Raw genomic sequence first — 27,279 nt, 5'->3', positions numbered from 1 at the left:
TTTGTACATACACACCACATACACACACGTATATATATATATGTATGTGACAAATCTCTTTGTTTACTCTGTGGTCCTTTTACTTTCAAGCTAGATATTTATTCCACCTTGCACCAGGGAAAGAAAAGCCAGAGCCAAAAGGCAAAGAGAAACAGAGGTAGTTAATTTTTGGCTTTTTGTGTTTCTAAAGCCCAGGCCTTGCAGACTTAAAGGTGACTTAAAAGATTTTCAAGGGTAATTTTGACTCTAGGCAGTTTTTGTTTCATGTGCTGACTTTACAACCTACCCCTGAAAAAGGCACCTCTGTCCAGAGCTTTCTCTTTAAGCGGAGACTTTTATCCTGATCAGAAAGTCGATTTCCAAGGCCACTCAGCAGGACCTAACCCAGAGCGTTGGTCTTAAACCAGTACAATGAATTGGAATAAGAAGATACCGCCAGAGGTTACCAAGTTCAGCTCTGTACCTCCAAGCAGGTCATATTCACAGGGGTGCAGACACCATTTTTCACTGTATTTGTGGCGGGAAGCACCCCGGGCTCCCATTCACCAATTACCATGACACCATTTAGAAGAAAATGCCAGGAGACCAAAAGGGGGGTGGGGACCATTGTCATAACTCTTCTCAGGAATACCTGGTTTCACAATTTATACTTAACTGCTGACACTTGAAAAGTCGAACATTTTGGTAAAATGAATCAAGCTGTAATGTTTCTTTTATGAGATCCCCTTGCAGGAAAGGGACGTCTGGCATCTCATGGAGCCCAAGCTGAGTTATCCATCATAGTAAAGTCAGCTGTCCTAGCCAGCTTCTCAGAGGTCACGCGATCGAACCAATGGCTCTTACAACTATATTATTGCTTATGGAACAGTAATTGAGGCACCAGATAAAAATTACGTGGTCTAATAGGCAGCGAACAATTTTCACTCAATAAAATTATGAGCCAAATCATTCATTTCATAACACTCTGGCTAATTTATTTGTTGACCTTTTAATATCCATAGCTCTTCAGTGGTATTAACTGCAACTCAGACAAAATCTCTTGTTCATTTCACTTTCATTGATTTTTTTTTTTTCCACTAAGGCAATAACAGCTGCTTGAAAACAGCCTTTTTCTTTCCACTGTAAAAGTCAATCATGTAAGTTAGTATGTCTTACGTTGATATCGTTGTGTTAGCTTACAACCTAGTTTAATTTCATATGATTGAGAAGTCTCTTACACCATGTTTTTAACAAAGGCAGAGCTTTCTGGGGTACCTCCAGCCACAATAGATGGTAATACATAATAATACATTTGAGAAGTAAGAGGGCTGTCGTCTTATCTGAACATAAAATCAATTCGAAAATTAGAGGAGGTTCAGAAGTACTCCTCGCATTTTCTCTGGACTAGAATGCTTTCGATGCCATGGAGTCTTGTATTAATAACAGTAGAGCCTTTCAAAATATTTAATTCCACTGTTCTGGAAATTTCTGCAGATTTCAGTGGTGGTTTGAATTTCATTTTTTCTTTAAAGATTACGGGTAACAGGTATATGCTAGAATGTTTTGCAGAGTAGTCAAGGCTTCAGCTGAATCTTCTTATATCATAAAATACTATGAAGGATTTAGAATGCATGGTTGTAAAATATAATTGTTCTACATTTGGCATTTTATGCCTCCCTGAAAATAACCACTTGCTACCTATACTTCATTTATGCTCCTCCTTTCCATTTCAATTTACTCTAAAGTGGTCCTCAGCATAATGAGAACGCCCCTTTCAACAGAAACATGTTTAATTATATCCACACTAAATGTAAGTGACTCTTCTCAGTCATAGGGCTTCTGAGTAAAGAGTGTTTAAAGTGTGACACTAAAGGCTTCTAATGATTTGCGGTAACTCTATTTTGAGAAGTTCGTATTACAAGAAAAATGAAAAATTTGAGGAATGTCTCAGAGGATGGGAAACTAAACAGTGCCCAAGTATTATTTTGGTTTGTTTTACTCTTTCCCTCACTGCCCTCATTATACTGATTTTTTAGAATGCAAAGTCTACAATTGTGGAATTTTCCATTTGGCTGAGTAAACATGAAGGAAGTTAAGATTTAAAACTTCCCTCTGCAGGGCGGCGCCTGTGGCTCAGTCGGTAAGGCGCCGGCCCCATATACCGAGGGTGGCGGGTTCAAACCCAGCCCTGGCCAAACTGCAAACCAAAAAATAGCCGGGCGTTGTGGCAGGCGCCTGTAGTCCCAGCTACTCGGGAGGCTGAGGCAGGAGAATCGCTTAAGCCCAGGAGTTGGAGGTTGCTGTGAGCTGTGTGAGGCCACAGCACTCTACCGAGGGCCATGAAGTGAGACTCTGTCTCTACAAAAAAAAAAAAAAAAAAAAAAAAAAAACTTCCCTCTGCAGAAATACATCTTAGTACAACTAGTATTTATTGCACTGTACATCCAGCTCTGCAGGAAATGGGCTGCAAGAAACTTCCAATCAATTTTTCAGCATTTGGGCTTTCTGATCACTAATGTCACCCAGACTTTCAAAAGCAAATGGAGAAAGAGCCAAGACTTAAAGTCTGGAGAGCTGAACGCACTCTTCAAAATCTGGGTTCTACAGTAAACTCCAGAGCAAAAAGGCCAGTGAAATCAATGCTGATTTCATTAATAGGTGCTTATCGTCTCTAAATCAAGAATAATTTTTCCCATCCTACTTCATTTTATGTTGCTGATATTTGGCCTATTGCATCTTGAATTGCCTGATAAGACAGGGTAAATCAGTGATAATCAGGTGTCAGGGAGATGTACAGTGACAGAAAATTATTGTACTTCTTTCTCAGGAATCACCCAATTCAACATGACTTAGATAATTGATGTTTGTGGCTTATCTTCTGTCTTCTACATCTTTCAAAACACTTTTTCCCACTTTAAGCAAGCATGTAGCCAAGTATGAAGGGTTCTCCCAAATCACTCAAGCATCCTTGCACCTTAATTTTATGAGGGGATTCCCAGAGTCCCCAGATCTAATTCTGAAACTTGAACATTAATGTTGTGTTGGTAAGCGGATATTTGTTGACTTTATGAGTTGGCTTGGATGTACTATGAAGGAAAGTAAGTTCAGGCCATCCCTCCCACTCATCTGGGTTTGAGTTATACAAAACACTGAATTGAACTTACAAATGGGTCTAGTACTTGTCAGTTAGACAACTTTCCCCTTCACCCTGGAAGGCTAGAGGTGGTCAGTCAACATGAGCTTACATGCTACACATTTGAGGTCAAATGTTAAAGAGAAGACTCCACGATGGTGAATAATCCTTAGAGAATTTATTGTCATTAAATAGAAGAAAAAAATGAGTGAACTTTGTCTACATATTTTACATGATATGGCTGGTGCCCAATGTGGCTTTCTGTTAATGTGCAAATACCTAAGTATTTCTAAGGACCTAAAAGTACAGTTAATAAAATTCTGATGTACATCAAGACCAACCTCATGTTGCTAGCAGCATATAACTTGAGATAATGTCTGTATTTGACATGATTCATTACATTAATCACAAAATTAAAATGTAAGCACAAGCCAGCAGGAGTGAAAGAGCAAATTCATTAAAAAAGTGACATAAAGAAAACCTCACAGTGATCAAAGCTTGACCTTTGGGAATTTATATATTGGATTAAAAAGTCTATATCCAAATGGAATGCCAAATTTAAGTCTTCTGCTTTTATAACTATGCCAAATATATGACTGTGTCATTTCATCATGTAAATTAAGCATGCACTTTCAAGAGCCAGTAACTATCTTAGTGTAAACTCTTCAACGAGAAGAGGTCTGCTGAACATTGTGCTAGGGGCTTAAAGAAGAAAATTAAAATCTATCCATGCCCTCCAAGAACCTGTAGTCTAGCTGATGGGTGAAGACAAACATACTTCAGATCAGAGCAAAATTACCTCCCAGCCTGTACTTCTCTGCTTTGCTGTCATACAGGTGGTCAGCACTGGTTTTCAGAGGAATGAGGGAGAATAAGAGCTGAGGTATCAGTGAAGGTGGAATTATTTGATACAGTAGAATAATTTTCAAGATCTCAGGCTTTGATATCTAATAGGCTTAGGTTTGGATTCTTTCACAGCCACTGTCAGCTGTGTAAAACTGAGGGGCAGTTAGCAGCTTTGGTGATTCTCAGTGTCCTCATCTGCCAAATGGTGACACTCACGGCACCTCAAGGGGCTCTCTCTTAATTGAATGAGTTCACGTTCGACTCTCAATAAAGGAGATTTATTGCTTTCATTATTATGCCACCACTGCCAGGCTTTAGAAGATGGAGAAGCATTATCCATGGGCACAAGTTGGAAGCAGCATTCCCAGGAAAGGAAAGGCAAATGGAGTGAAAGTATGGAAATAGGAAGGAGCCAAATGTCTCACTTCCAGATTGAGGAGGAAAAGAATAAGAGCTGCTCTTCAGGTGCTTTGGAAAGGAAGATTGGGTAAAGATGGTGAGACCAGATGCTGGGGGCAGTCTTTTCTAACCCCTGGAAAATCCTAGAGCTCAGTTCTATGCCTTGAAAGTTGCTGGAGGATAATATCCATGTGTGACAACTGAGGCAATAAGAAGCTCAAATATAACTGATTGGGTTGCAAAATAGAAAGTAAAGTAAAGTTGAATCTTCCTTTGTACCTCATTCAGCATTTTTATTATAAAGCTGCCAAAACTTAAGTAAAATCCATACTAGTTACCCCCAAATTGTTTCCCAGAACTGCACACCTCCTTAAGTCTCCCCAATATCTCTGTAGACTCTAAGTAGATGTAGCATAACATATCCACTTTTTCCTCTGCAGACCTCCACTCACGTAATCATCAAATGATGGTCATAGCAAGACAGGTGAAGCCAGATTGTGATTGTAAAATGAAATAGATCAGCAAAAACTTATTGTCTTTTAAGGAGTAAACATTTTCTGTATCGTTAAGAGAGAAAACATTCCAAGGCCATAAGAAAGAAAAATCATCTGACTCAGGATGCAGATTGGAGAATAAGCATTACCTCTGTAAGGAGACTCTGGGGCTTTAGGATACTAGTATGTGTCTTTTTAATTCCCAAATGAGATTTTTAAAAATCTAAGAATAGTATTAATTATCTTGGAAGAGTCTAATATCTACCCTTGTGTTTAAAACTGCAAATAGGGAGACATTTTAAATATTATAAAAAGAAGAAAAAAATCTCTCCTGGCAAATAAATACCTTGAAAAATTAGATATTAGTGCTAGTCAAGTGCTCTTTCTTTTCAGAAATATTAAAATCGCATATTAGAATGGAAGGATCCTTGTACCGTGCTCCTGCCTAATGCCACAAAAAAAAAAAAAATAAGATTTTAAGAACAATTTTAGAGACAAAAGATTATATGAAACATCCAGCTCTCTTCCCCTTATGGGAAATTTCTTTTTTTAACATCTAAGGCTCAATCATTTCCTAATGTGAAATTACAGATTTTTCAAATTACCATCTAAAACTGCAAAAAAATTATACCTGTGACCACAGAAGAGATAGCATACACTATCAATTTGATTTTAAAAGGCATACATCTTTTATACTACCTGTCATTTTTATAATGCCTTTTACAAATTTAATCAATACATTTTAACATTCTATATACTTTAAGTGCAATATACAATAAATATTCAAGTTTCATCTGAAACATGCTTTAGCCTTTAAATTGTTAAAACCGCAGTGCCCTTTCAATCTACTTACATAATGTCATAAAATATACATTTCAAGGTAAATGAAGTCAGCTACTTCAATTTAGTCCCTCAAACTGGTAGTAAATGAGAGGTTAACACTATGGTGCCAAACCCATTATTGAGTAAATTTAGCACCTTGGACAGCTCTGTAAAATCTTTATTGCTTTCCTGACCTGCTCGTCATGTTCTGTCTGTGTGTTCAGTGGCTCTCAGCTCTGATTGAAAGGCAATATATTAGATCCCCAACACAAACACGCTTGGGGGCTAGTTCACTGGGAGCGTAATGACACGGAGGTGAGAGCAATTTTCTGGTCACCGAAATCCAAGCACCTTGCAGGTCTGTTGCACTAACTCATAGAAGACCCAGAAATTTCCTTTCTCCTTCCTCTTTGCAGAAATAAATAAAGAAGCTGAATCACACTGGCAAAGCTGAACCTAGTCTCCCTTAAGCCCTTAAAAGTTGGTACTGCAGTGAAGGATATTTTAAAATGGGGGTGATATCATTTAAGGGTGTCTCTTCCAGGACCAGAAATCCTGGTTCTCTCTTCTCAAGTCCAAGAACGCTGGCCTGAAGCGATGCTGTGCTGATGGCCCACCCACGGCAATACACTGAATGCAAAGACAGGCTCTGGCATAATGGATCTAAAAAGAAGAATGCAACTTTCGTAAACAAGATTCATATGTTTCATTCTTAAAAGATTAAATGGCGAGGCAGGCTCTGGATGTCATATTGAAATAAAAAGAAAAAGAAATAAGTACATTATGTCATTGAAAAACTTATCACCGACAATAGATAACATTGAAATATGTAACAAACGATGATAGATAAAATTTTTTTCAGGCTTACAAAAAACTTTGAAGATCTGGGAGTTTAATTTTGAACTTCCCTTCTCTCTGGTTCTGTGAAATTAATTAAAAATAAGGAGTGCCACTCTAAGCCCCCAATTACAGTGTCACGGGAGTCAAGTTTAGGTTCTTCCTGTGCCTCATCTTGCTTTTGAGACACAGGAGACTTGTTTTGTTTTATCCTAACATTAAAAGAAAGAAAAATAATACCTTTGCTGCCAAAGCCAAACACTAGCATAAATATTTATTTGAAGAAATAAATGAACATAGACCCAGAGAAGTCAAATCTTAGTAAATAAACTAACTTAATCTTGTTTTGTTTTAATCTTTCCTGAGAGCCAAATAAAGCCATGAGGTTTTAGGGAAAGCAACACAAGCTGAATTCTATCTGGGGGCAGGGTTTAGAGTGCCCACACCGTAGTAAATTATTAACTGCGATGGTCAGACAATACTGCAAACAAAAAGTAGGGAATTGTCTTGTACCTTGCATTAAAAAGTAAAGAAATGATTTCAGATGCATTGGTTCAAACCACATTGATTATATAATACTTTTCACTCCCCACTTGAAAAATAACTGTTTTAGAAAGTGGGTCTGGCAGTGTAATGCAAGCATAAATGTTTATTGAGAACAGAAAAGCCTTCTATCTCATTTTTGAATTTAGGACATTAGATATGTCATAAGTAGTTACTCTAGTATGACAACTATTTTATCTTATATTATAGAGAATTTAAAATTGAAAAATGCTAATATGTATCTAAAAGCTTGTCATTTCAAGAGTTGTTCAAGGATTTTTGAAGAGGCTATGGTGACAGCAAAATGAATGTAATTATATCCCTATTTTCTGATCAGCGCCTGCAGTCTATAAAAACTGAACAGTACTGCTTCTCCATGCAGAGACCTATTGTGTAAAACATTTAAAGTTAAACTTCTGTTTGAAACTTTACCCACAGCAAAAAAAAGGTAAATACGTCTTCCTGCACCTCACCTCTGATCATGATACCACACCCTTAGTTTTGGTTCTGCTGATAAGCTCTCATTGTTACATACATCAAGTTTAACTTTGCTTTCTTTCTCCCCCACATTTTAATGTAAGTGAGTCTGCAGAAAATTAGAGCAAAATGCATAGGGAATGATTTATTTTCATCAGTATGAAAAAAATTATCCCCACATGCCTTTTTGGAGAGTACCCCATATTATCAGAACCAAGCATGTAAGCTAAATATGGAAGCCCACCTAAATAAAAAGAGGGAGATATTTTTTTCTTCAACTGGAATGCACAGCAGGGCATATAGGTAGGATGAGAATGAATGAGCAAATGACAAACAATACTGAAATAGCAAAGAATTGCTATAAAAGAAACAGACGCTGCCAGTCATGAAAATTGGTACAGAGGGGGCTTCCGGAGGAGGCAGAATCCTTTTGTAAGAGCCTTTGACACCTCGTGCGTTGCCTTACTACGTGGGTTTCCTACATCACTCCCTTGTATCATGGCTCTGCCATACAAAGGAGATAAGCAAAATTTTAGTGCTTCATGCTCCTGGTAAGTGAAGATTGATTGGAAATCCCTTGAAAATGACCTGTCCAATAAGGTCATGGTTCCTGGGATAAGCAATTAAATGCAAAATAAACCCATCTTAAGGATTCATAATGTGCGCTGAATGACATTGATTGTTGTAATCTGGTAAATGACCTCAGAATTGTATTCAGCAATAAACATCTGAGGACTTTATCTTGCCTGTGGCCAGACTGCTGAGTGATATATTTCATCTGGTGGTACTCAGAGAAAGTGATACTCACTTTTTGTTTGACTGAATTAAGTGTGTATGTGAACAGGGATAAATTGGTGATTGGGCACCATTATGGGTTTTCCCAAGTCCCGCCTTTCCAGCAGTGCCTCGGCCAAGTATGGCCGGAAGAACCAGAATGTGACCACATGAAAAGATGACAACAACCTGCTTTCACTCAAAGGATTGTATCTGCTTTTCTCTTGACAGGAAGTAATACTCAAAAGGGCCGCGGATCTGGTAGAAGCGCTGTATGGGATGCCACACAACAACCAGGTGAGTGTGCTGGGTCTCCAACCTGTGTAGACTTCCGCATTCAGTTGAACACCCCAGATTCATTATCATAACCAGAAAGCACACAAAATAGAAAAGCCATGGGCATGAGTGAAGAGTATAATTAATTCAGCCATAACATGTGGCAGGGCTATTCAATCCTTCTCTCTTTTGTAAATCTTTTATTGCCTCTTCTACTGAACCTTTTTCCTTACAAGAAAAGGTTCTCTATTTACAGTTCATCTTCAGTGGGAATGTACTTCATAATGGAAGGGGAGTGTTACTGGTGTTTTATTATATTTCTCTCAGTTTTTCAAGCAAATTTAGGAAGAGAATGAGGGTTTAATTTTTTTCTAAAAAGTATAACAAGGCCTGAATAATATTGTCTACTTCTATTTCATAGAGCAACTCCATGTATAGGATTCAAATTGCTTAGGAAACTGTGAGTGTGACACATCATTCACCTTTTTTTCATGTCACCTGCGTCTTTGTCTGGGGGACACAGTCCCATTAATACTCAGGGACCCAAGTGCTCATCTACAGCCTTCCCTTAACATCAACAGAAGAGATGAACTGCAGACTCACTCTCTCTCTCTCTCTCTCGCTCAGTCTCTCATTCTCTCTCTCCTTCTCTTTTCCTTAATAACCTCCAAGTTCCTACATGTTATTGGTGGGGAAGGGAAACCTCATGGTACTATCATATGCTGACTGTAGGGTAGTATGAAGGAATGGTTAAGATAATGGTTAAAGTCAGACGAATGTAGTTATGAATCTCAGCTCTGTTCTTGAATAGGTGAGTAAATTTTTAGGTCAGGTGTTTACTTTTCTAAGCCTCAGTTTCCCCATTCCCAATATGGGGGTGATGATGCGAGACTGATGTCATAGGTTTGTTGGGAGGCTTAACCATCGAGAACAGTTAACCACTGAAAGCCCTGAGCACAGTGTCTGGCAGTTGAAGAATGGTATTGTTGGGAGTATGATTGAAGGTAGCTAAAGGGGAAATTCCTTTGACTTTTCAGGAAATTATTCTGAAGAGAGCAGCTGACATTGCAGAGGCCCTGTACAGTGTCCCACGCAACCACAACCAGCTCCCGGCCCTTGCTAACACCTCGGTCCATGCAGGGATGATGGGCGTGAATTCGTTCAGTGGACAACTGGCCGTGAATGTCTCCGAGGCTTCACAAGCCACCAATCAGGGTCAGAAGCTGCCCTTCTCCCTCCTGCTCTCCTTGTCCCTTCCTAAACTCAAGCTCCCCTCTCCACATTTATTTGTCATAAAATAATTTAAATTTTTAAAAAATTATTTTTGTTCCAAAGGGGAGATTCTTAGTTTGTGTGTATCTAATGTTACCGCAGAATTTGTTCCCAGCTGTCACTAGGGGGCTAGAAAGGGTGCTTGGATTTAGCCATGCCTACATTTGACTTCACCATAAACCATGAATGACAGATCGCAAAGAGGGATGGAATTAAAGTTCTGAGGGGCCAAAGCACATCATTCTTGCCCAGGGAATAGGAACCTGTTCACTCTGGGGTACATCTCTTAGGTTGGGATTTATTTCTGCTCCAAAATGATAATTTATAGGCCCGCATTGCCACTTCTCACGGCCCTGCTAAGTATTTATGATCTCCTAAGAAATGTGTCTTTTGCTCGTTTCCCATTTTAATCACAGAGCTAGCACCACCAACCCCTGCACATGAATCACCCAATCCCTTCCTTCTGGATTGTGGCGAGGGGGCAAGAAACAGAGACCTTCCTTTCCCGAGTCTTCCAGGATTGCCACCATCTGAACACCACCCTCACCCCAGTTTCACCCCCACCCCTCAGGTTTCACCCGCAACTCAAGCAGCGTCTCACCTCATGGGTACGTGCCGAGCACCACTCCCCAGCAGACCAACTATAACTCCGTCACCACGAGCATGAACGGATACGGCTCTGCCGCCATGTCCAATTTGGGCGGCTCCCCAACCTTCCTCAACGGCTCAGCTGCCAACTCGCCCTATGCCAGTAAGTAGACGTGTGTCCTGCATCTCTGCACGTTTTCCCTGGAAGAACTGAGCATCATACTGTGTGGCCCACTGGGCAGGGCTTCTAGGACTGAGGGCCGCTACCCTGTAAGACATTGCCCCAGGTGATGCCACTAAAGCCACCATCCTCTCCAGCAGAAATCTTTGCTTTCTCTTGCTCACCTTCCTCCACACCAAGTCTCCCCAGCCATCGGAACTTTGCTGCAACCAAAAGCAACTGGATAATGTCATTCCAAGAACCCACACGAAAAGTCAGAGGGAGATGGGTTGGCATCTGCCTCAACCAGTAGCCAGTTGGTGGCCCTGGGCAAGTTCATCTCTTACCCAAGTCTTGATTTTCTCATTGTTAAAATGGGGAAGGAATTAGCACCCACTCATCCACTGCTATGAGACATAGATAAAATAATGTAGGTTATGAACTTGTCCTGATGCCTGGCACAGGAGAAACACAGTCTATAGGTCTAAATAAAAATCATAATGATCCAAAGGTAATACTCAGGGTCATGGTGTTATAATGTAGTAATAATAGTCTAAAACTTAAACTCTTTCCCTTTAGGAATAGGACTCCTTTATTTTTGAATGCTTGGATTTTTTTCTCCCTTGGGGTTTGGTGAATACTTAAAAATATAATAATAATCAAAAAACATACTTTATTTTTTCCAAAAATCTGACAAACTAAAAAAATGCACACATACACAAGAAACATTCCTTGGCATCTCGTTCCTGTCCTAAATAAATTTAGCTTACAGTATTTTTTTTTTTTTTGGTACAGCATTTATATTACATCTAAAGAACCTCAGTGAACTGGCATCTTTGTAGACAGTGCCATAAGCCATGTCCCTACTATTTCTTTTCCCTCTGAGGATTTTTCATGGGCAACCAAGTTCATCTAGATTTGTAGGTGACTCTTTCTAGGTGTAAAATGCAGCCAAACATTTGTAGGAGAGAAGGTCTATCATTAAATGAAAGAATATTCATGATTTTTAAATAAGAGTCTTGACTAAAAATACTAAAAATCAGGCTCTCCCTCATAGTGAAAACCTGGACTGTGCTAATATTTTGAAAGAAGACAGAAAAGTCTTGGCCTTTTGAGAGAAGTTATTAGTGAAAGTATACTTAGGTACTATTACTTTTGGGGTGAAATTTTCTGCTAAGGGTACATAAAATTCTATATTTCTCTTTCATTTATTTATTTTTTGGAATTTGCAGTTCCTTGAACATTTAAAATTCCCCAAATAATCTGCATATATCATGACTGTCTGCTCACAAGTCAATGTTTGGGGTCAATTTCACGTTAGATTTTGATTTATCGAAAGATTGTTTCTCATAGATCTTTCATTTCAGTGTTCTCCCATCTATTCAATCAGAAAATGTTTCGATCATGACCTCAAAATTAAAAGGTGGCATTCTTAATTAAATCAATAAACTAATTGCTATATGGTAGCAATTCAATTTAGGGCCTTGGATTGTTCTACTTCCTCAGCCAGTGGGGGCACTCAGTGACTTCAGCCTGAGATTGCATCTGTCAGGCTGTGAAACTTTGAACATTTAATTTCCATTAATTGATTTCCTCAGCGCTCACAAATATAGTATTAAATTCTCAAATAGGCTCTCAGATGGGACAGTTTTATCTGCATAAATGCAAATAAAACAATAAACACAAAGCCCAGTTGATTTGAATTTTTGCCGCCATAATATTTAATTATTCATAAACCACTCATGTTGAAAAATTCCGACGGAATAAAAAAATAAAATAAGACATTCCACTGGTGAGCACACTTTCTGGTGTGGCAGCCAATAACTAATAATGTTATAACAAATGGAGTTGCCCTGACTGTATTTTACCCCTTCCTCTGATAACCACCACCCCAAACTCCCCACCTCTAAATACACATAATGATCACATTTGCCAAGGAGATTAATTGCCTTCCTCAGTGAACCAGCAGGATTTCAACTCTACGAATATTTAAAAATCAAACCTCCAGTGCAGCAGTTTTGCAATTTAAATGGGTGTTATTATTGAGTGTATTTTCACATTTACAAATCCTAAGAGATGTATAAAAACGCTGGCCTCATTAAAAGAAAAAGTACAGTTTAGAAAAATGTTTGTGAAAACTCTGAGGATGGCGGCTGTACGTTCTGCTCCATAAAGCATTCTGTGTGTCTGGATTGTGTAGTGCCTTGGGCTGATTATAAGAGGTCATTTCCCTGTGATGGCAATTCCTGCCTATGATCGATTTGATTCCCACTTCCTTAACCTTTCAAAACCAGTAGAACCAGGATCAGGCCACCCAGACAGTTCTTTGGATTCTCATGGGCTCATAGGAATGAAGTTTCCCCCCCTGGAGATCTGTTTCCTTTGCCAGGCAGCATAGTGGAAAGAGCTCTGAATCTGGGCTTCATTCCTGGCTTCAGGCATTCTAGCTATGGCCCTTGGGCAACTAGCTAAACTACTTTGAGTCTCTGCTAGCTTAGCTTTGCTCAGTGATAACGCCTGACTTCAGGTTGTTTTGCCAATGACCAGATGAAAAAGGTGGGAAGATTCTTGTGAATTATATGTAATGTTTATTAAATAATGTGGAAAATAATAAAGTAGAAAGATGTGCCTGGAATTTGAAACTAAGTGTCTAAAAATCATTGGACAGAATTTATATTTTTCTGTAGAAAACGGAAGTAGAAAGTGAGTGTATGAAGACATTAGCGTGTGCAAAATCTCTGTCCCTAAAGTAACCCAAAAGATTATTAGCCACGAGCAAAAGATGAGAGGCCAGGCTAGGACTGTGGTTGGTGGAGAATATAAATCTACCCAATTCTTTCTTAGTAGCTCTACCCCGAGTGACTAAGTTCTCTGTCTCCCTGAATTGCCTAAGTTTTCCCATCATTAATTATCTGCAACCCAAGTACTGTCAGACTGTGGGTATTTTACACAAGGCTTTTCTATCTAACTCACAAACATTTATGTACAGCTCTGGGGGAATATAAAGACTTTGGAACTTGGACTTGCAGTTCTGCACGGTCCACAGATTCTGCATGTGGTGGTCTGTTTACCTGCCCTGGCTTCTCACTCACCTGTATTAATGTTGTGCAGCATTGTGGTACAGTTGTGTCTGTAAGGAACTCAGCCCCATGGGGAGAAATGGAACACACACACAACACTGTCTGCCAGTAGACTCAATCGTAGACTCAACCTTCTTCCTTATACCTGTCATTCCATCAGAGACTGTGGCCTCTCAAACCATCCCCCTCCTATTTCTCCTGCCCCCAGCCCATTTGCTAGGACCTTAGTTAGCATCAGTGCTACCTGGAGTGTACTTTGACACCTCTGCTGTGAAGGCTTTTCTGATTTCCCCTTCCTGCCTCCACTGAGTTTGCCTTGCTCTCCCTCATCACTATTTTCTGCTATTCCATCCCTTTTAAGAGGGCAATGCCCTTTTGTTTCCTGGCCTGGAAAACTCCAAGGATGGTGGCTCTGTGTCCCACTCCATAAAGCACTCAGTGTGTTTGGATTGGGTAGTGCTCTGGGCTGATTACAAGGGGTCATTTTCCCCTAGTGGCAACTGCTGCGTATGGCTTCAATGCCTGGCACCCTGCGTGGCACAGGGAAGCCCACAATAAACACATAAAAGATGACCTGCAATGACAGGCAGCATGTGCCAAATACCAAATGGTGAAAGTGGACAGGATCCTGTGAGCTCAGGGAAGGGTCACGCTGAGGGATAGCCTGAGCAGGCAGTGGCCCAGAGCACCTCATCTCAGAGGTGCTCTGAGAAGTGCTGATTTCTCCCTTTCCATTTCCTGTCTCAGTAGTGCCATCCAGCCCCACCATGGCCTCCTCCACAAGCCTCCCCTCCAACTGCAGCAGCTCCTCGGGAATCTTCTCCTTCTCACCAGCCAACATGGTCTCAGCCGTGAAGCAGAAGAGTGCTTTCGCACCAGTCGTCAGACCCCAGACCTCTCCCCCTCCCACCTGCACCAGCACCAACGGGAACAGCCTGCAAGGTAAGCCCCGGGCCCCATCTGCTGATCCAGATCCAATGCCCTGACTTCACCCTCCCAGGACCTGAAGTAAATGCATCACTGTTGTTGAGGGATCAGCCGGGAGCCCTCCTGGTTCTCTCTGCCCTCATCTCTTCTGTTCTTTTGTGCTTACTTTCCTTGGCCCTGGTCCCTGGCCCTTGGCTCTACTCATTGCTCTACTAGAGTTGCCTGAGATGTCCTTTTTCCAACTATAGCCATTCTGCTCAGGCCCAGGATTTGCTTGGGACTGCTGCTTCCACTTACTAATGCCATCATTTCTCTTTTCTCCTCTCTCATTCCCTGTTGTCGCCATTATCAGATCAGTCTTTTGTGGACTCTAGCAAGTTCTCTACTGCAGGGTCTCTCCCGGGACTGGCCTTCTCCTGAAGCAGGTCACTCAACCTTCCCTTCCTGTTGCCTGTGTCAGAGTGAACGTGTGCAGGACTGATAGCAGGAAGGGGTGAGCCAAGGCCTGATCAGAGCCCTGGAGTTAAAGCATTGAAGTTCAAAGGCTTACTACTGGGACCCAGAACCCCACCCAAAACCACTAGGGCAGTGGTTCTCAATTTTCCTGATGCCGCAAACCTTTAATACTGACCAAAGGGGTCGCTACCTACAGGTTGAGAACTGCTGCACTAGGGTACTCTGATTCATGTTAAACTTGTTCAGTCACTTTCCCACTATAGAATATGGAAAACAACAGAGTCACCAAGAGTTGAGATGACCTTTGCATTCATTGAGAAAAAATTACCACCCTGTAAGAATGGGTTCACTGTTTCATAGATTTTTGTTAGGTACCCAGCCCTACATGGTAGTGGTTAGCCTGCACAGCCTCACTTCCCGCCCTTGGAAGATGAGAGAATGACAGCCCAGAGAGGTTATGGAATTGCTTGATGTGCAACAGCCAGTCCGTGACAAGAAACTGGTTTCCAAGTCAGGCTCACAGATTCATCTCTTTCTGTCTTCCAAATACTTTATTACTCAAATGGGGGTAACAAGGACTTATACATGATTCCTAGGGCAGCTGGTAAGAAAACAAGATCAGTAAAATGATCAGCTGCTGTTTGTTGAACACTGACTGAATGGTGTGTCTGTGCTAAGCACAGAAAATACCTCTTCCAATTTAATCCTCACAACTTCCTCAAGTGTAAGGGCTGTTGTGGCCTTCATTGCACAGGTGATAAAACAGAAGCGTAAGGAGGGTAGATACCTGCCCACAGACATAGCTGGTAAGCAGTGGAGATGAATGTAAGCCCCACTGGGCCTGTGCCCTCACTGGTTGAGATCACATGGAGATCTGGGAGGAGTCAGGGAGCAGTGCACACGTCTGGAATTTCTCAGCCTGTTTCGTATGTATAATCCATGCATCTTTATACTTATATACACATACTCTGTGCCAGAGGCTTTCACTGTTGTAAGCATACAAGTGATTTCTCCTGAAGACCCTATGGTGTCAGTGCTAGTTCCATGTATAGACGGGGAAATTGAGGCTCAGTTGGCTCAAAGTCACACAGTGAGCAAATGGTAGAGGCAAAATTGACCCCAAAACATGTGGTGCCAGAGCCTGGGTACTTAATCATTTTGTCTTTCTGCCCCCAGAAGGGCTCAAAAACCTTTTGGCAAGTCTGCCCAGCTCAGCTAATGTCAGTGCCCAGCATAGCCTGCTGATGCTACTTACTCTAATATATCCATCTTCTTAGAGAAAAGAGGAGAAAGCCCCACTCGTGGAACTACACTGCAGGCAATATTACTCATGATAGAAAGTGCCCACCCCTGCAAAGGGGAGCCACCCATTCCTGTAGGTATGACTCTTTTTCAGCTAAAAATAATGCTTCATCACCCTCAGTACACCTCCAGCTGGCAAAGTAGGGGGTGTAAAGCTTGAGTGAATATAACTTATAATAGGTTTATGATCATACCTAGGGAAAGCAGAAATTTGCCATTCTTGAGCTGCCAGTCTCAGCCCTTGTTAAACACAGATTTAATGTCAGAAACAAGGCATGTTGAGGTATGTCATGAACAGTGGCGGGTAGCCCTTTGAAAGGAGAAGGCCCCTGCCATTGGAAGGTCAGTGGCTGTATCACTGACCGGCAAGTGGGCAGACCTCAGCAAGGCCTGTTATCTTCGCAGGCTGCATGGACCCCCAAGAGAGCAGGAAGGGGCTGGAAATAGGAACTGAGCTCAGATTTTAGGACCTCTTGGGTTTCAGGCAGATCTGCTGGCTTTAAGGCAGGGGCACATATAGAGTTTGTGCATTTTTTCTCTGGAGCTTTTGTAAGCCAATTCTAACCAATTACAGATTCCCAAGGCGCAGAGGTTGTCCCCCTCCTTTCTGATGACCAGCTACATCTCTGCCTTGTGTCACCTTTTCTGACACAGGCAGCACAGTGGGGAGGGTTTGAGGTCTGACTAGGGGACACACTTTGGGCTGGAGGTGCTGTTCTGGACACTGCCGCTCTCGCCTTCTGACGGAATGGGCATCATGGAGAATCTTCTGTATTTCCCTTACGCCATGTTCTGACTACTGAGCATGACTTAAAGAAAAAATGTGGGTTTTGTTTTTCCAATGCCATCATATCCCACATCTCCCTGCTTATGAGATGTCAGTGGTGGAAGTTATGAGTAGAGAAATTAAAGTCAAATGAATTAAGTCCATCTTGCTTTTAGCTGTTCTCCTTTAGCCCACTCCACTGCCGGCTGCCACCCTCACAGACAAGGCCTGCACCCAAAGAGTCTGCACACCACCTCCAGCAGGCCAAGGAGGACCCAGTCCTGGGTAGCCAAGAGCAGTTTTTCAAAGGGCTAAGTTTTTCCTGAGAAAAATGACATTCTGGTAGTGGGCTTCTAGAATTGCTCCATCGTTGACTTTCTAAACTCCATTTCTACTATAAAAAGGGACATAGGCAAGTTATGGAATTGGAGTAAAGATCTCTGAAGTGTTTTTTCCCTCCTCTCCTTTGCAGTGTTACAGTAGCACCTAATTCGTTTAGAACCACCTGGTTCAGAACTGTGATCGTTAAGACGGGGCAAGTGACTAAGGAAGAGTTGGTTAAGCAAATTGACCATGTAAACAAGATTAGAGGTGACACATTTAGCCTGTTTTAAAGGCCTATTTACCTCTAAGTACCTCCTTGTTAATTGTAGATCACTCCATTTTTTTCTAAAGCAGCGGTTCTCAACCTGTGGGTCTATATTCAAAGGCCGTGGCATTAGGAAGGTTGAGAACCACTGTTCTAAAGCGTACTCCTTAAGCCCTCTTCCTCAGAAGTCCCTAGTTAGCCTCCTCTAGTCCCTGCAATTATGTTTATTCCCCAAGAAACAGCATTGCAATCTCATATGGTGGTGATGGTGCTCATAGCCACCCAAGTGGGAGGGCTTGATCCCAGCCTGGCTCCCAGACACCTGTTGAGGTCAGTGGTTCATTGTCCCTGTTTTACTGGTGTGGAAACTGCGACTCAGAGGTAAGTTAGCTCATCCAGAGTTACACAACTAGAGACAGGAGCTTCAAACCCAGGCAGATTGACCCAACAATGTTAAGCCCCTATGCTATCTTGCCTTACCATATTCAAGCCACTGGGTTAGGCCCATATGGGCTTTAAAATCCTACCCTTAAAATCTTTCCCTGTATTTGGAGAGACATGAAACCCCAGTATATAAAGTCTATTTGTCTGGGAGAGCCTGGGACCCTCTAGGTGGGGGAGGACAGAGGAAGGAAAGATTAAGGAGAATTCAGAACAGCCTCATGGAGAAGACTGCCTTTGCCCTCTACCTCAGATAAGGGGTCAGTGGGATGAGGCTACAGGGAAGGTGCAGGGGAAGGGTGTTTTAAACAGAAGGACTGAGGGCAACCTCAGCTGAGGAACAGAGGCAGACAAGACGCAGACAATGTGTAGTCCCCAGTGAGTGGCTCAGAGCCTGGAGTGCGGGTGCCAAGAAGCAGGTGTAAGGTAAAAACAGAGGTCTTGGAAATTAGAAGTTCCGCCCTCCTACACATATGTATTTTATCATTCACAGATTCCACCACAATTCCAATTGGCTTTTTCTCCCGGGTAAATAAAAGCTTGGACAATTTGCCATAGGTGTGAGCATTTTTTATTATTTTAGGCAAAGCAACTCTTATCTCAGAACCTCCAGTGCCTCACGAGATGTCCTTTTTAAAAGGATAAGATTACAGGGGGTCAAACCCATTCAGAGATTGATGCTTACTGAATCACTGTCTTTGAGATCCACAAAATGACGGCATCCTGCAATTAAATAAAAATGACTGTTCCATTTAGTTCATTAAACTTATTTGCCTGCAGAATCCTTTTCACTGTATTAAGACCAACGAAAAATTTTGGAAAACTCAACTATATTTTGGATTTAAAGAGAAAAATGCAGAGATACCTCCTTCTATTCTTATCTAGATGAACTCTGATGAATCCTGATTCCAGACTCCCCAAGTATGACTGTTTCTCTAAGCCAAAGACGAGTCACCAACGATGCTCAGCCTTTGATCATGGAGATGTTCTCTGTCTTCTCCTGGGTTCTATGTAATTCAGGTCTCAGAGGATACCATTAATCAAGAAAGAGGCGGCCCCAAGAAGGCTGTCACAATCCACTAGAACCCCCACTAATGTAGCGATTCCAATCCCTAACTGTGTTGCCTATGCAGTGAAAAATTTAAAAACAGAAAGATCAAAGTGATTACCCATATAGACTGATTTTTTTTTTTCTTTTCTACATTGTTGAAGCTTAGACTCCATGGTTGGTTCTCTCAACTTTAAATTTCATGCAGTTCAGTACCAAATCCTCTGAAATTCTCTTTTTTTCCATGCACATATTCAGTCTGTGCAAGATCTACCCACGTCCCTTGTTCCTGATTAGCTCATATGCTTACACATATGGTGATTGGGGGAGACCACACTCCTCCCTCCGACCCCAACTTCTCCCAACTCTGCAAGACTTTCCATTTTCTCTTTATTCTTATCAAAATGAGGAAACTGTAATGAGAAAGGCATTGCTTTTCAAACCAATAGTTTTCTGAGCTTCCATCAGAGAACGTGATCATCTATTTGCTGGGGAAGATGGCAGAGCCTCTGTGGTCTTATGATGTCTTGGCACAAGGTGCTGGGAGTGTGGTGTCCTCAAGGGAATCTTTGTGGGCCCCACTTGGGCAAGTCAGTGTGCCAATGGCATTGCTGGAACATTCCAAGCTTTACACACCCATCCTTCTCACGCACAGAATGAGTGTTCAGATTGCAGCACAGAAGAAAAACGGCTCCTAAAACCCAGCAGCTTCGTGCAATTATGCAGTGGGATTTCTTCATTAAAAAAAAAAGCCTCTTTTGAGGTGTCTAAGCTTTCCCCACAATTTTCTCATCAGCAAGTATTGTATTCTGCCTTTGGAGTGTAGGAAGTGGTGAATGAGATCCGGGGCTCTGTGACCCTGTGATGTGACACGCAGGGGTCCCAGGGATAGACACATGTGGGGCTTCTTCTGGGGAGAGGCTCCATAGCTTCTGTATGACTCTCAGAGAAGTCTGTGTGGCCTTATTAAGGAAAAAAAAAGAGTGGGAACAGGCCAAACCCACCTCCTAGAGCCCCTCAGATACGTTTGTTTCTAATTTCAGTTTTTTCCTAACACATATGAACTGGGCTTTTTTCATCTTCTAAAACCTCCACATCTCCAGCTTCACTTGAAAGAATTCAGAAGCTCAGAGGGCTGTGCTATAAAGACAGGCAACAGTACACAGCAGGCAGCATTTGGTGGGAGCTGTGGCGCTGCCCACTCTGATGGAGGCGTGCCCCAGCAATGTCACCTCCATTCCCACCCAAGGGACTCACTTATGCCTGTTGCCTGCCTGGAGTCTTGAGGGACTGGAGTTATCACCCCTGTAGTTCAGATTAAGGAGTGTTGTTAGCTGTGAACAAGCATGAGCTTTGCTTTAGAACTTCTCATGTGGCCTTAAGTGGAGGTTTAATCTAATTAATCTAATACACTATTCAGGAACCAAAATACTGCTTAGATTTTTTTTTTTTTTTTCTGGCCATCTAAATGCCAAATGAAATGTTTCCAGGGCCCAGCTAATAAATGTTGGCTGGACTGACCCATCAACCAAATTAACAGGAAGTTTGTTGGCTGTCTCCTTTGCTTTGATTCATATTGACACTGCCGGAGCTATCTGACTATACTGTAGGGAACTGCCCTTTAATGCCAGGAACACAGAACAGATTTTGGTAGGAGGTAGAAGTAGACTTGCTTCTTTTGCCACAGGGTCAGCACTCCTGCTGTCTTTAATAAGGGTGCCTGGACCCACCTCCAGCCTGGATGAAAAGACCCTTAGGGAGGCAGAGCCATGCTGGGTTGTCACAAAGCAAAGACCCTCTACACCTCTTTGCCTTTGGAGCAACAGCATCTTGAATTCTTGAGTCAAGGCTTGGGTTGAAAAATGGAGCTCTCAGTTTTAGTCAAATCTAGGGCTCTCTTGAATCTTAGGGGGACTGCATTTCAACTGATCCCAAATCTTTGGAGGTTTAAGTTGGTCTGCATTTGGCAAAAGGCAACTTCCTGTTTCTAAGAAAAAAAGGCTTATGAGGGCTTAAGAAAAGGACTCCAGGAGCTTTTGGGCTGCAAAAGGGCTCTTGCAAAACAACATTTGGATGATTTACGTGTAAATGAATCAGAAACATGTGGATTGAATTTCCTTGTGAATACAGATGGGTTTAAAAATTAACGGAAAAAGTGTTTGGCAAATGCTTTTTGGTTTTTCTTTTAATTGAATCTAAAATGTCAGGAGTGGGAGTGGGGGTGGGGAAACAGGAAGAATGTGGGGGCCTCAGGGCTCAGAGCCTTGCCTGGCCTCCCTGAGCCTACTGCAGGATTTGCAGTAGCAGTGGGGTTCACTTAAAAAAAAAGAGAGAAAAGGCACATTCTTCCAGACACGTCCTTGGTAGAAGAGAGCCACTTCAGAGACATAGTCATCACTGACAAGGACATTACTTTAAATTCAGAATTGCCAATTAAAAGACAGTATTGACTTTCTCTCTCTGCCCGACAGGACACTATAAGCCATTTTGGGGGCCAAACATGGCTGCCCCTTGTGGCTAATGTAAGCCTCTCTGTCACCTTGGCATATTTCAAAGTTGCCACCCTGTTCTTTTTTTTTTTTTTTTTTTTAGACAGAGTCTTACTTTGTTGCTCTCGGTACTCTTGGGCTTAAGTGATTCTCTTGTCTCAGCCTCCCAAGTAGCTGGGACTACAGGCACCCGCCACAATACCAGGCTATTTTTAGAGACAAGGTCTTGCTTTGGCTCAGGCTGGTCTCGAACCTGTGAGCTCAGGCTATCCACATGCCTTGGCCTCCCAGAGTGGCCACCCTGTTTTAATTTTTTTATATTATCCCTTTATTCTCTTTATTCCTCCCACCATCCTGTGAAGTGTGTCACGTGGAATGGTGACTATTTGATATAAGAGGAAATAAGAGACCAGAGAAGTTAAACAATCTAAGGTCACACAGCTAGTTTAGCAGTAGAAGTGATGGCTTTCAAATCATAGCAGCTGTCATCTATCAGGTCCTTCCTAGGAGCTGAACCCAGGATAAGACCTTTACATATGATATTTTTTTAAATCTCCAATAACTGTAAGTGCTGTGATCAGCTGTATTGCCTCGCTAAGGAAGCTAAGAGACAAGTAGCTACTGTAGGGGACGTACTCAGAAGCAGAAAAGCCAGAGGTAGGAAGCTGGCCTGATTCTATGTTCTCCAAATAGCACCATGTGCAGCCTCTTAACTAACTTTGAAAACTTTTGGGTTACCTTAAGCAGCCTTCCCTTTCCCCAGGATCTCACCCCAGCTTTCCTAGGCTGCAATTTTCTAGGAAATATGGTCAGACCATTCCAAAAGCCGTGAGTGAAGCAGTGATGTGGATGACATTCTGCAGTTTCATGCAAACTTGTCTTCTCCTCCGTCAGGGAGCAAGGCCTGTTGTAGCTGGCATTCCCCTCTCCCAGCCTGAAGGCTGAAGCAAAGGTGTTCAGATTGCTGCTCTGTGGCTATTTCCCTGCTAATACAGAACGTAGAAAAAGCCATTCTTTTTTTCATAGAAATTGCTTGCAGTTGAAATGGATCACTTCTTTGTTTGATACTTTGGATATGAAGAGGGGAGTAAGAAAGAGTGACAAATTGAACATTCTCACTATTTTGCAGGGTTTGGGGCTGCAACTTTCCCAGTGGTATTCAAACTATGCAACTTTCTAGTTATGTTTTAAAATTGAAATCAGATTTGGAGGTATGTTGAGGATATTCTGTTCTATTAAAGACACATGACACATGTTGATTGATTATAATTTTTTATAAAGTATTTGTATATTTTATGACCAAAACTTATTCCCGAGGAGACGAGTGCAGCACATTTGTGGCTAATAATCAAACAATAGAGTTATGTGCCTGTGTTTCTTTCCTTCTTTCTTTTTTTGTTAATCTTTATTTTTTTGTTTCTCTATGAGATGATTGGCTGTTTAAACCCCTGACTTCTGTCTTCTCTTTTCACAGCGATATCTGGCATGATTGTTCCTCCTATGTGAAAGAATTGCCTTGAAGAGTTTTATTAATGAAGAGGTTGGATTCTGCTTCAGAGAGTACTGATCAAGTCCCAGAGTAGAACTTTTAACTCAGGCCTTTTTAAGAGGAATCACAATAACTGCAGATTTTTAAACAAAATCACTGACCTTGCAAATACTGAAATTGGAAGGGATCTGCAAGGGCAGGGTGTTGGTTAAAGTTGTACCCCCCAAGTCTTTGGGGGATATATTTATTCTGTATTGATAAAAGCAAATCCACTTTTTCTTTTCTTTTTTTTAAGCTTAACTCTGCAATCATTTGTCTTTTATAAACCGTAAAGCTATATACAAGGGACACTATAAATAAGACTCCATGTTTTAATTTATGATGTTTTTAAAGCTGTGTAAAGGAAGAATGAAGTGGTGATATTTACAAAAAAGTTAAAAAAAAATAAAGAAAAAAAAAAAAAAAGCTTGTATGGGACAGAATAGGAATGCCAGTTAGATTTTTTAGAAAAACTAAGGGTCGGCTTTTGCGTCTTAAAGCATATCAAACAGTAGTTCGCTCAGACACTGCGTTTTCGATATCTAACTGAACATGCCATCCCTTAGCAGTGCAAGCTTATTTATCTCTTTTTGTATTGTTGTCTTAAGTACCTGTGTAAATAAATGCAGCCTGGAAAGTTAAAAAAATGATGTAAGTGATTACATTTTTCCCTCTACTCAAAAATCCAGTGCCTCTAGACAGATTGTTAAAACTGCATATTTAAATCTGATCTCATTCTCTCATTTTACTTAAGTCAACTTCTTCTGAAGCCAATGGCCTCTCCAGAGCTTGGTGTCACACACACACACTGTGTGAGAATCTCCTTTGAGACTGTAAGGAACAGGGTCCAGGCACAGAATTCCACACTCTGCCCTTCAGTTGGCAAGCCAAAATCTCACTTACACTCCCCCATTGACAAGTTTAAAGTTTACTCACCTGAATGCTGACTTCATACCAATCCTCTAAAAGCTGATGCATGCAACATGGCAGGTGTTTCCGATTTTCCTATTCAAGATAGCGCCCCTATCTGTCGACCCTTACCATTTGTAATGTGATAGATTAAAACAACAGGTTAAGTGCTTTGGAATTAAGAGTAAAAAGGAAATGAGGAAAGGAAGAAAAGGTTGAAACCTCCAAAACATAGTTATCTGTTCTATGAAAATTTTTGCTCTCATTATCTGGGAAGTGTTCTTAAAAATAAGAATTATTAGCAAAGATGCAGCAAAGCTCTGAGGATGCATTTGCCTGATATTTTTTTCTTTGCTGTTGTGTTTTTGTATGTAGTTATAAATACTGTAGATCTTTTTGTGATTTTTTGCCAAAGTTGTTGTTCTATTTATACATTTTAATGTCTTAAGACAGTTTTTCAATATCACAAAAAAGATTTTAGTGCATATTTTGCAAAGAAAAAAAGCTCACTACCTTTAGCTTGCACATACTTGCAAAAGTTAATTAAAAGGCTTTTTGTTTTAAAGGGGATTTTGTAAAATATCCATATAAATAATGTATTTATCTTTGGAATTTGTACATTGCTTTTTCCCTTTCTCCTCTTCCTCCTACCCCCAATTTATTTTATTGTGTACGTTTGCTATGTGAAAAGTGCGGATTTGTTTGGTCACCTACACTTGTATTAGAAGTTTCAATGTGATTTTTAAACATTTCATTTATGGTTATTTTTAGTATTGTTTTAAACCATGCTTCAATTTTTTTTTATTTCTACCCAAAAGCCATCGTCTATTTTTGTATTATTTGTAAGTTAAGAAGTTTTTTCCAATATATGGCAAAAAATTAGTAGCATACTATTCTTGTAGTATTTAGTTCTGTAGATTAAAAAAATTGTATCCTTTGCTTTGGAAGCTTACAAAAAGAAACCTAATGCTGTTTTACTCTATTAATATGCATGGAATCTCTCCCTTTGGAGTGACGCATTTAATGCATTAAATTCGGGGGAGAAACTTCATAGAAATCAGTGAACATACTTTCTTAAGTCTGCTTGTATATTTCCTCTGTCTTTCACATAAATATAAACCAGCAGATTGGATGCCTTAACAATGCAAATCATATTCATTTCACTTGTACATTGTAACTGTGCACCCGAACTGTCAGTCATCACTAACATTCTAAGAAAAAAAGAAAAAGAAAAAAAAAAAAAGAAATCGAAAAGCACAAAAGAACTGTTTTGTTACCTTAAGACAATGTAACTTTTTCTAGTAGAGCAAGAAATCATTTACAACAATGCTGCAACTGTGCATGCCCTCATATGGATTTTGCAATGGTTTTCACTAGACTGTCAGAGTGCGATTTTTATGGGTTGGGGTGGGTGGGGAAAGGGAGTTTTGGGAGGGAAGGGAGGGGAGGAAAGCTGATTTTTCATGGTGAGAAATAATAATGATGACTAATAATAATAAAAAACTGGAAAATGTAAGAAAGGTGGACGCATTGCTTCTCGGTACTCAGAAAGGTTGTCTGAACTCTGTGTGGTAAGCGCTGGCCTGAAGATGTATACAATTTAAAGCCATATTTTGTCTGGTGAGCCCCTTTAACTGTTGGTGAAGGAACGGATGGTCAGCCAGTAAGGTGTCTGGCTTAGACCTTGACAACAGACACTACCCATCTGTCAGTCATGTGCAGTGGTTAGAACTTTTCTTGAAAGTCCAAAGAGCCTTTAAAATGTGTATGATTTGTGTTTTGTTGCTTCTATTTATATTGATTAGATGAAATGACATTCTGGCCCTCTTACCCTCTTTCTTCTACACAAAATTTTACAAGTAAAAAATGTTCCCCTAAATAGCAGAATATGGCTTTAAGAAGAAAATGAATAGAGAATTAAGATTTCATTGTTGGGGGAAAAATACAGCTTCTGGATGACTGGATTGCATAACATGCCCTGGCCTCACATTGTACTAGGATGCAGCTTAATGAAGTCATCTCTAAATCTACTAACCTTTCACCTTATTATTAATACTTTTTGAATAGACACACACTGTACAGTTCAATTGTTAGAGAACCTAACTACTGTAGAGATTGTTATAATTTTTTTTTTTTTTGCAAAAATTCAAGCTGTAAAAACTTTTCAACTTTCACAATATTTAATTAAAGTTACTTCCTGTCTGTGATGGCAGCTCCTAGTTGTGTATTCATTTCTCTATTTCAGATGAGCCAGAGTCTAACATCATGTAAACGGTCTATGCTTGCAATTACTCAGACTGGTGTTGATACCCAGAGAAAAGGAATCAGGATTGTTCCGGGACACCCACTTTCTTTCTTTGTAGGTCCTTGGGGATTTGCTAATCTGGAATGCAAATTGAACACACGCAGCGTACTGCTGCCCTCTGCCGGCAACATCTGGGTGTGCACATACCCACACTGGCCCACAGAGGAGTCAAGAAACCCCAACAATTTCAATGGTCATGGAGTGAGACCCCACCCCACCCCCGCAGTCCTTGAATGGTGAATACAGGAACTGGCCATTCTAGAACCTCCATCCTTCCTGCTACAAGTCTGGACCAAGACCTTCGCATACAACTGCTAATTAATCCCACTGAGCCTTCTGGTCAATTAATTATGTGCCCTGACTCATTGATGAGGAGGCATGTGTGAGCTCAGAGCCTATATAATCCACATTTTTTTTTTTATTGTTGGGGATTCATTGAGGGTACAATAAGCCAGGTTACACTGATTGCAATTGTTAGGTAAAGTCCCTCTTGCAATCATGTCTTGCCCCCATAAAGTGTGACACACACCAAGGCCCCACCCCCCCTTCCTCCATCCCTCTTTCTGCTTCCCCCCCATAACCTTAATTGTCATTAATTGTCCTCAGATCAAAATTGAGTACATAGGATTCATGCTTCTCCATTCTTGTGATGCTTTACTAAGAATAATGTCTTCCACTTCCATCCAGGTTAATACGAAGGATGTAAAGTCTCCATTTTTTTTAATGGCTGAATAGTATTCCATGGTATACATATACCACAGCTTGTTAATCCATTCCTGGGTTGGTGGGCATTTAGGCTGTTTCCACATTTTGGCGATTGTAAATTCTGGAAGGAAGTA

General features: G+C 41.0%; 1 protein-coding gene across 9 annotated transcripts in view; it reads left to right on the top strand.

Annotated features, from left to right (window-relative positions):
• The window catches only part of EBF1 (EBF transcription factor 1), a 406,628-nt gene extending 380,286 nt beyond the window's left edge, over positions 1 to 26,342 (top strand). For 5 of the 9 annotated variants that reach the window (XM_053566782.1, XM_053566781.1, XM_053566779.1 and 2 more), the window contains exons 12-16: positions 8,536 to 8,601; positions 9,618 to 9,795; positions 10,424 to 10,603; positions 14,428 to 14,622; positions 23,173 to 26,342. In XM_053566782.1, the coding sequence (XP_053422757.1) occupies positions 8,536 to 8,601; positions 9,618 to 9,795; positions 10,424 to 10,603; positions 14,428 to 14,622; positions 23,173 to 23,204 (651 nt within the window). In that variant the 3' untranslated portion in view covers positions 23,205 to 26,342. Of the gene's footprint in view, positions 1 to 8,535; positions 8,602 to 9,617; positions 9,796 to 10,423; positions 10,604 to 14,427; positions 14,623 to 14,959; positions 15,028 to 23,172 lie in introns of those variants that run through there. The other 4 variants (XM_053566787.1, XM_053566786.1, XM_053566784.1 and 1 more) reach the window with 2 other exon arrangements.
• Positions 26,343 to 27,279: the final 937 nt, after the last annotated feature.

The sequence above is a fragment of the Nycticebus coucang genome, chromosome 17, assembly GCF_027406575.1.
Source record: "Nycticebus coucang isolate mNycCou1 chromosome 17, mNycCou1.pri, whole genome shotgun sequence".
NCBI classification, from domain to species: domain Eukaryota; kingdom Metazoa; phylum Chordata; class Mammalia; order Primates; family Lorisidae; genus Nycticebus; species Nycticebus coucang.
The sequence above is the reverse complement of the archived record's forward strand: the minus strand, read 5'-3'. Positions and strand labels throughout refer to the sequence as shown.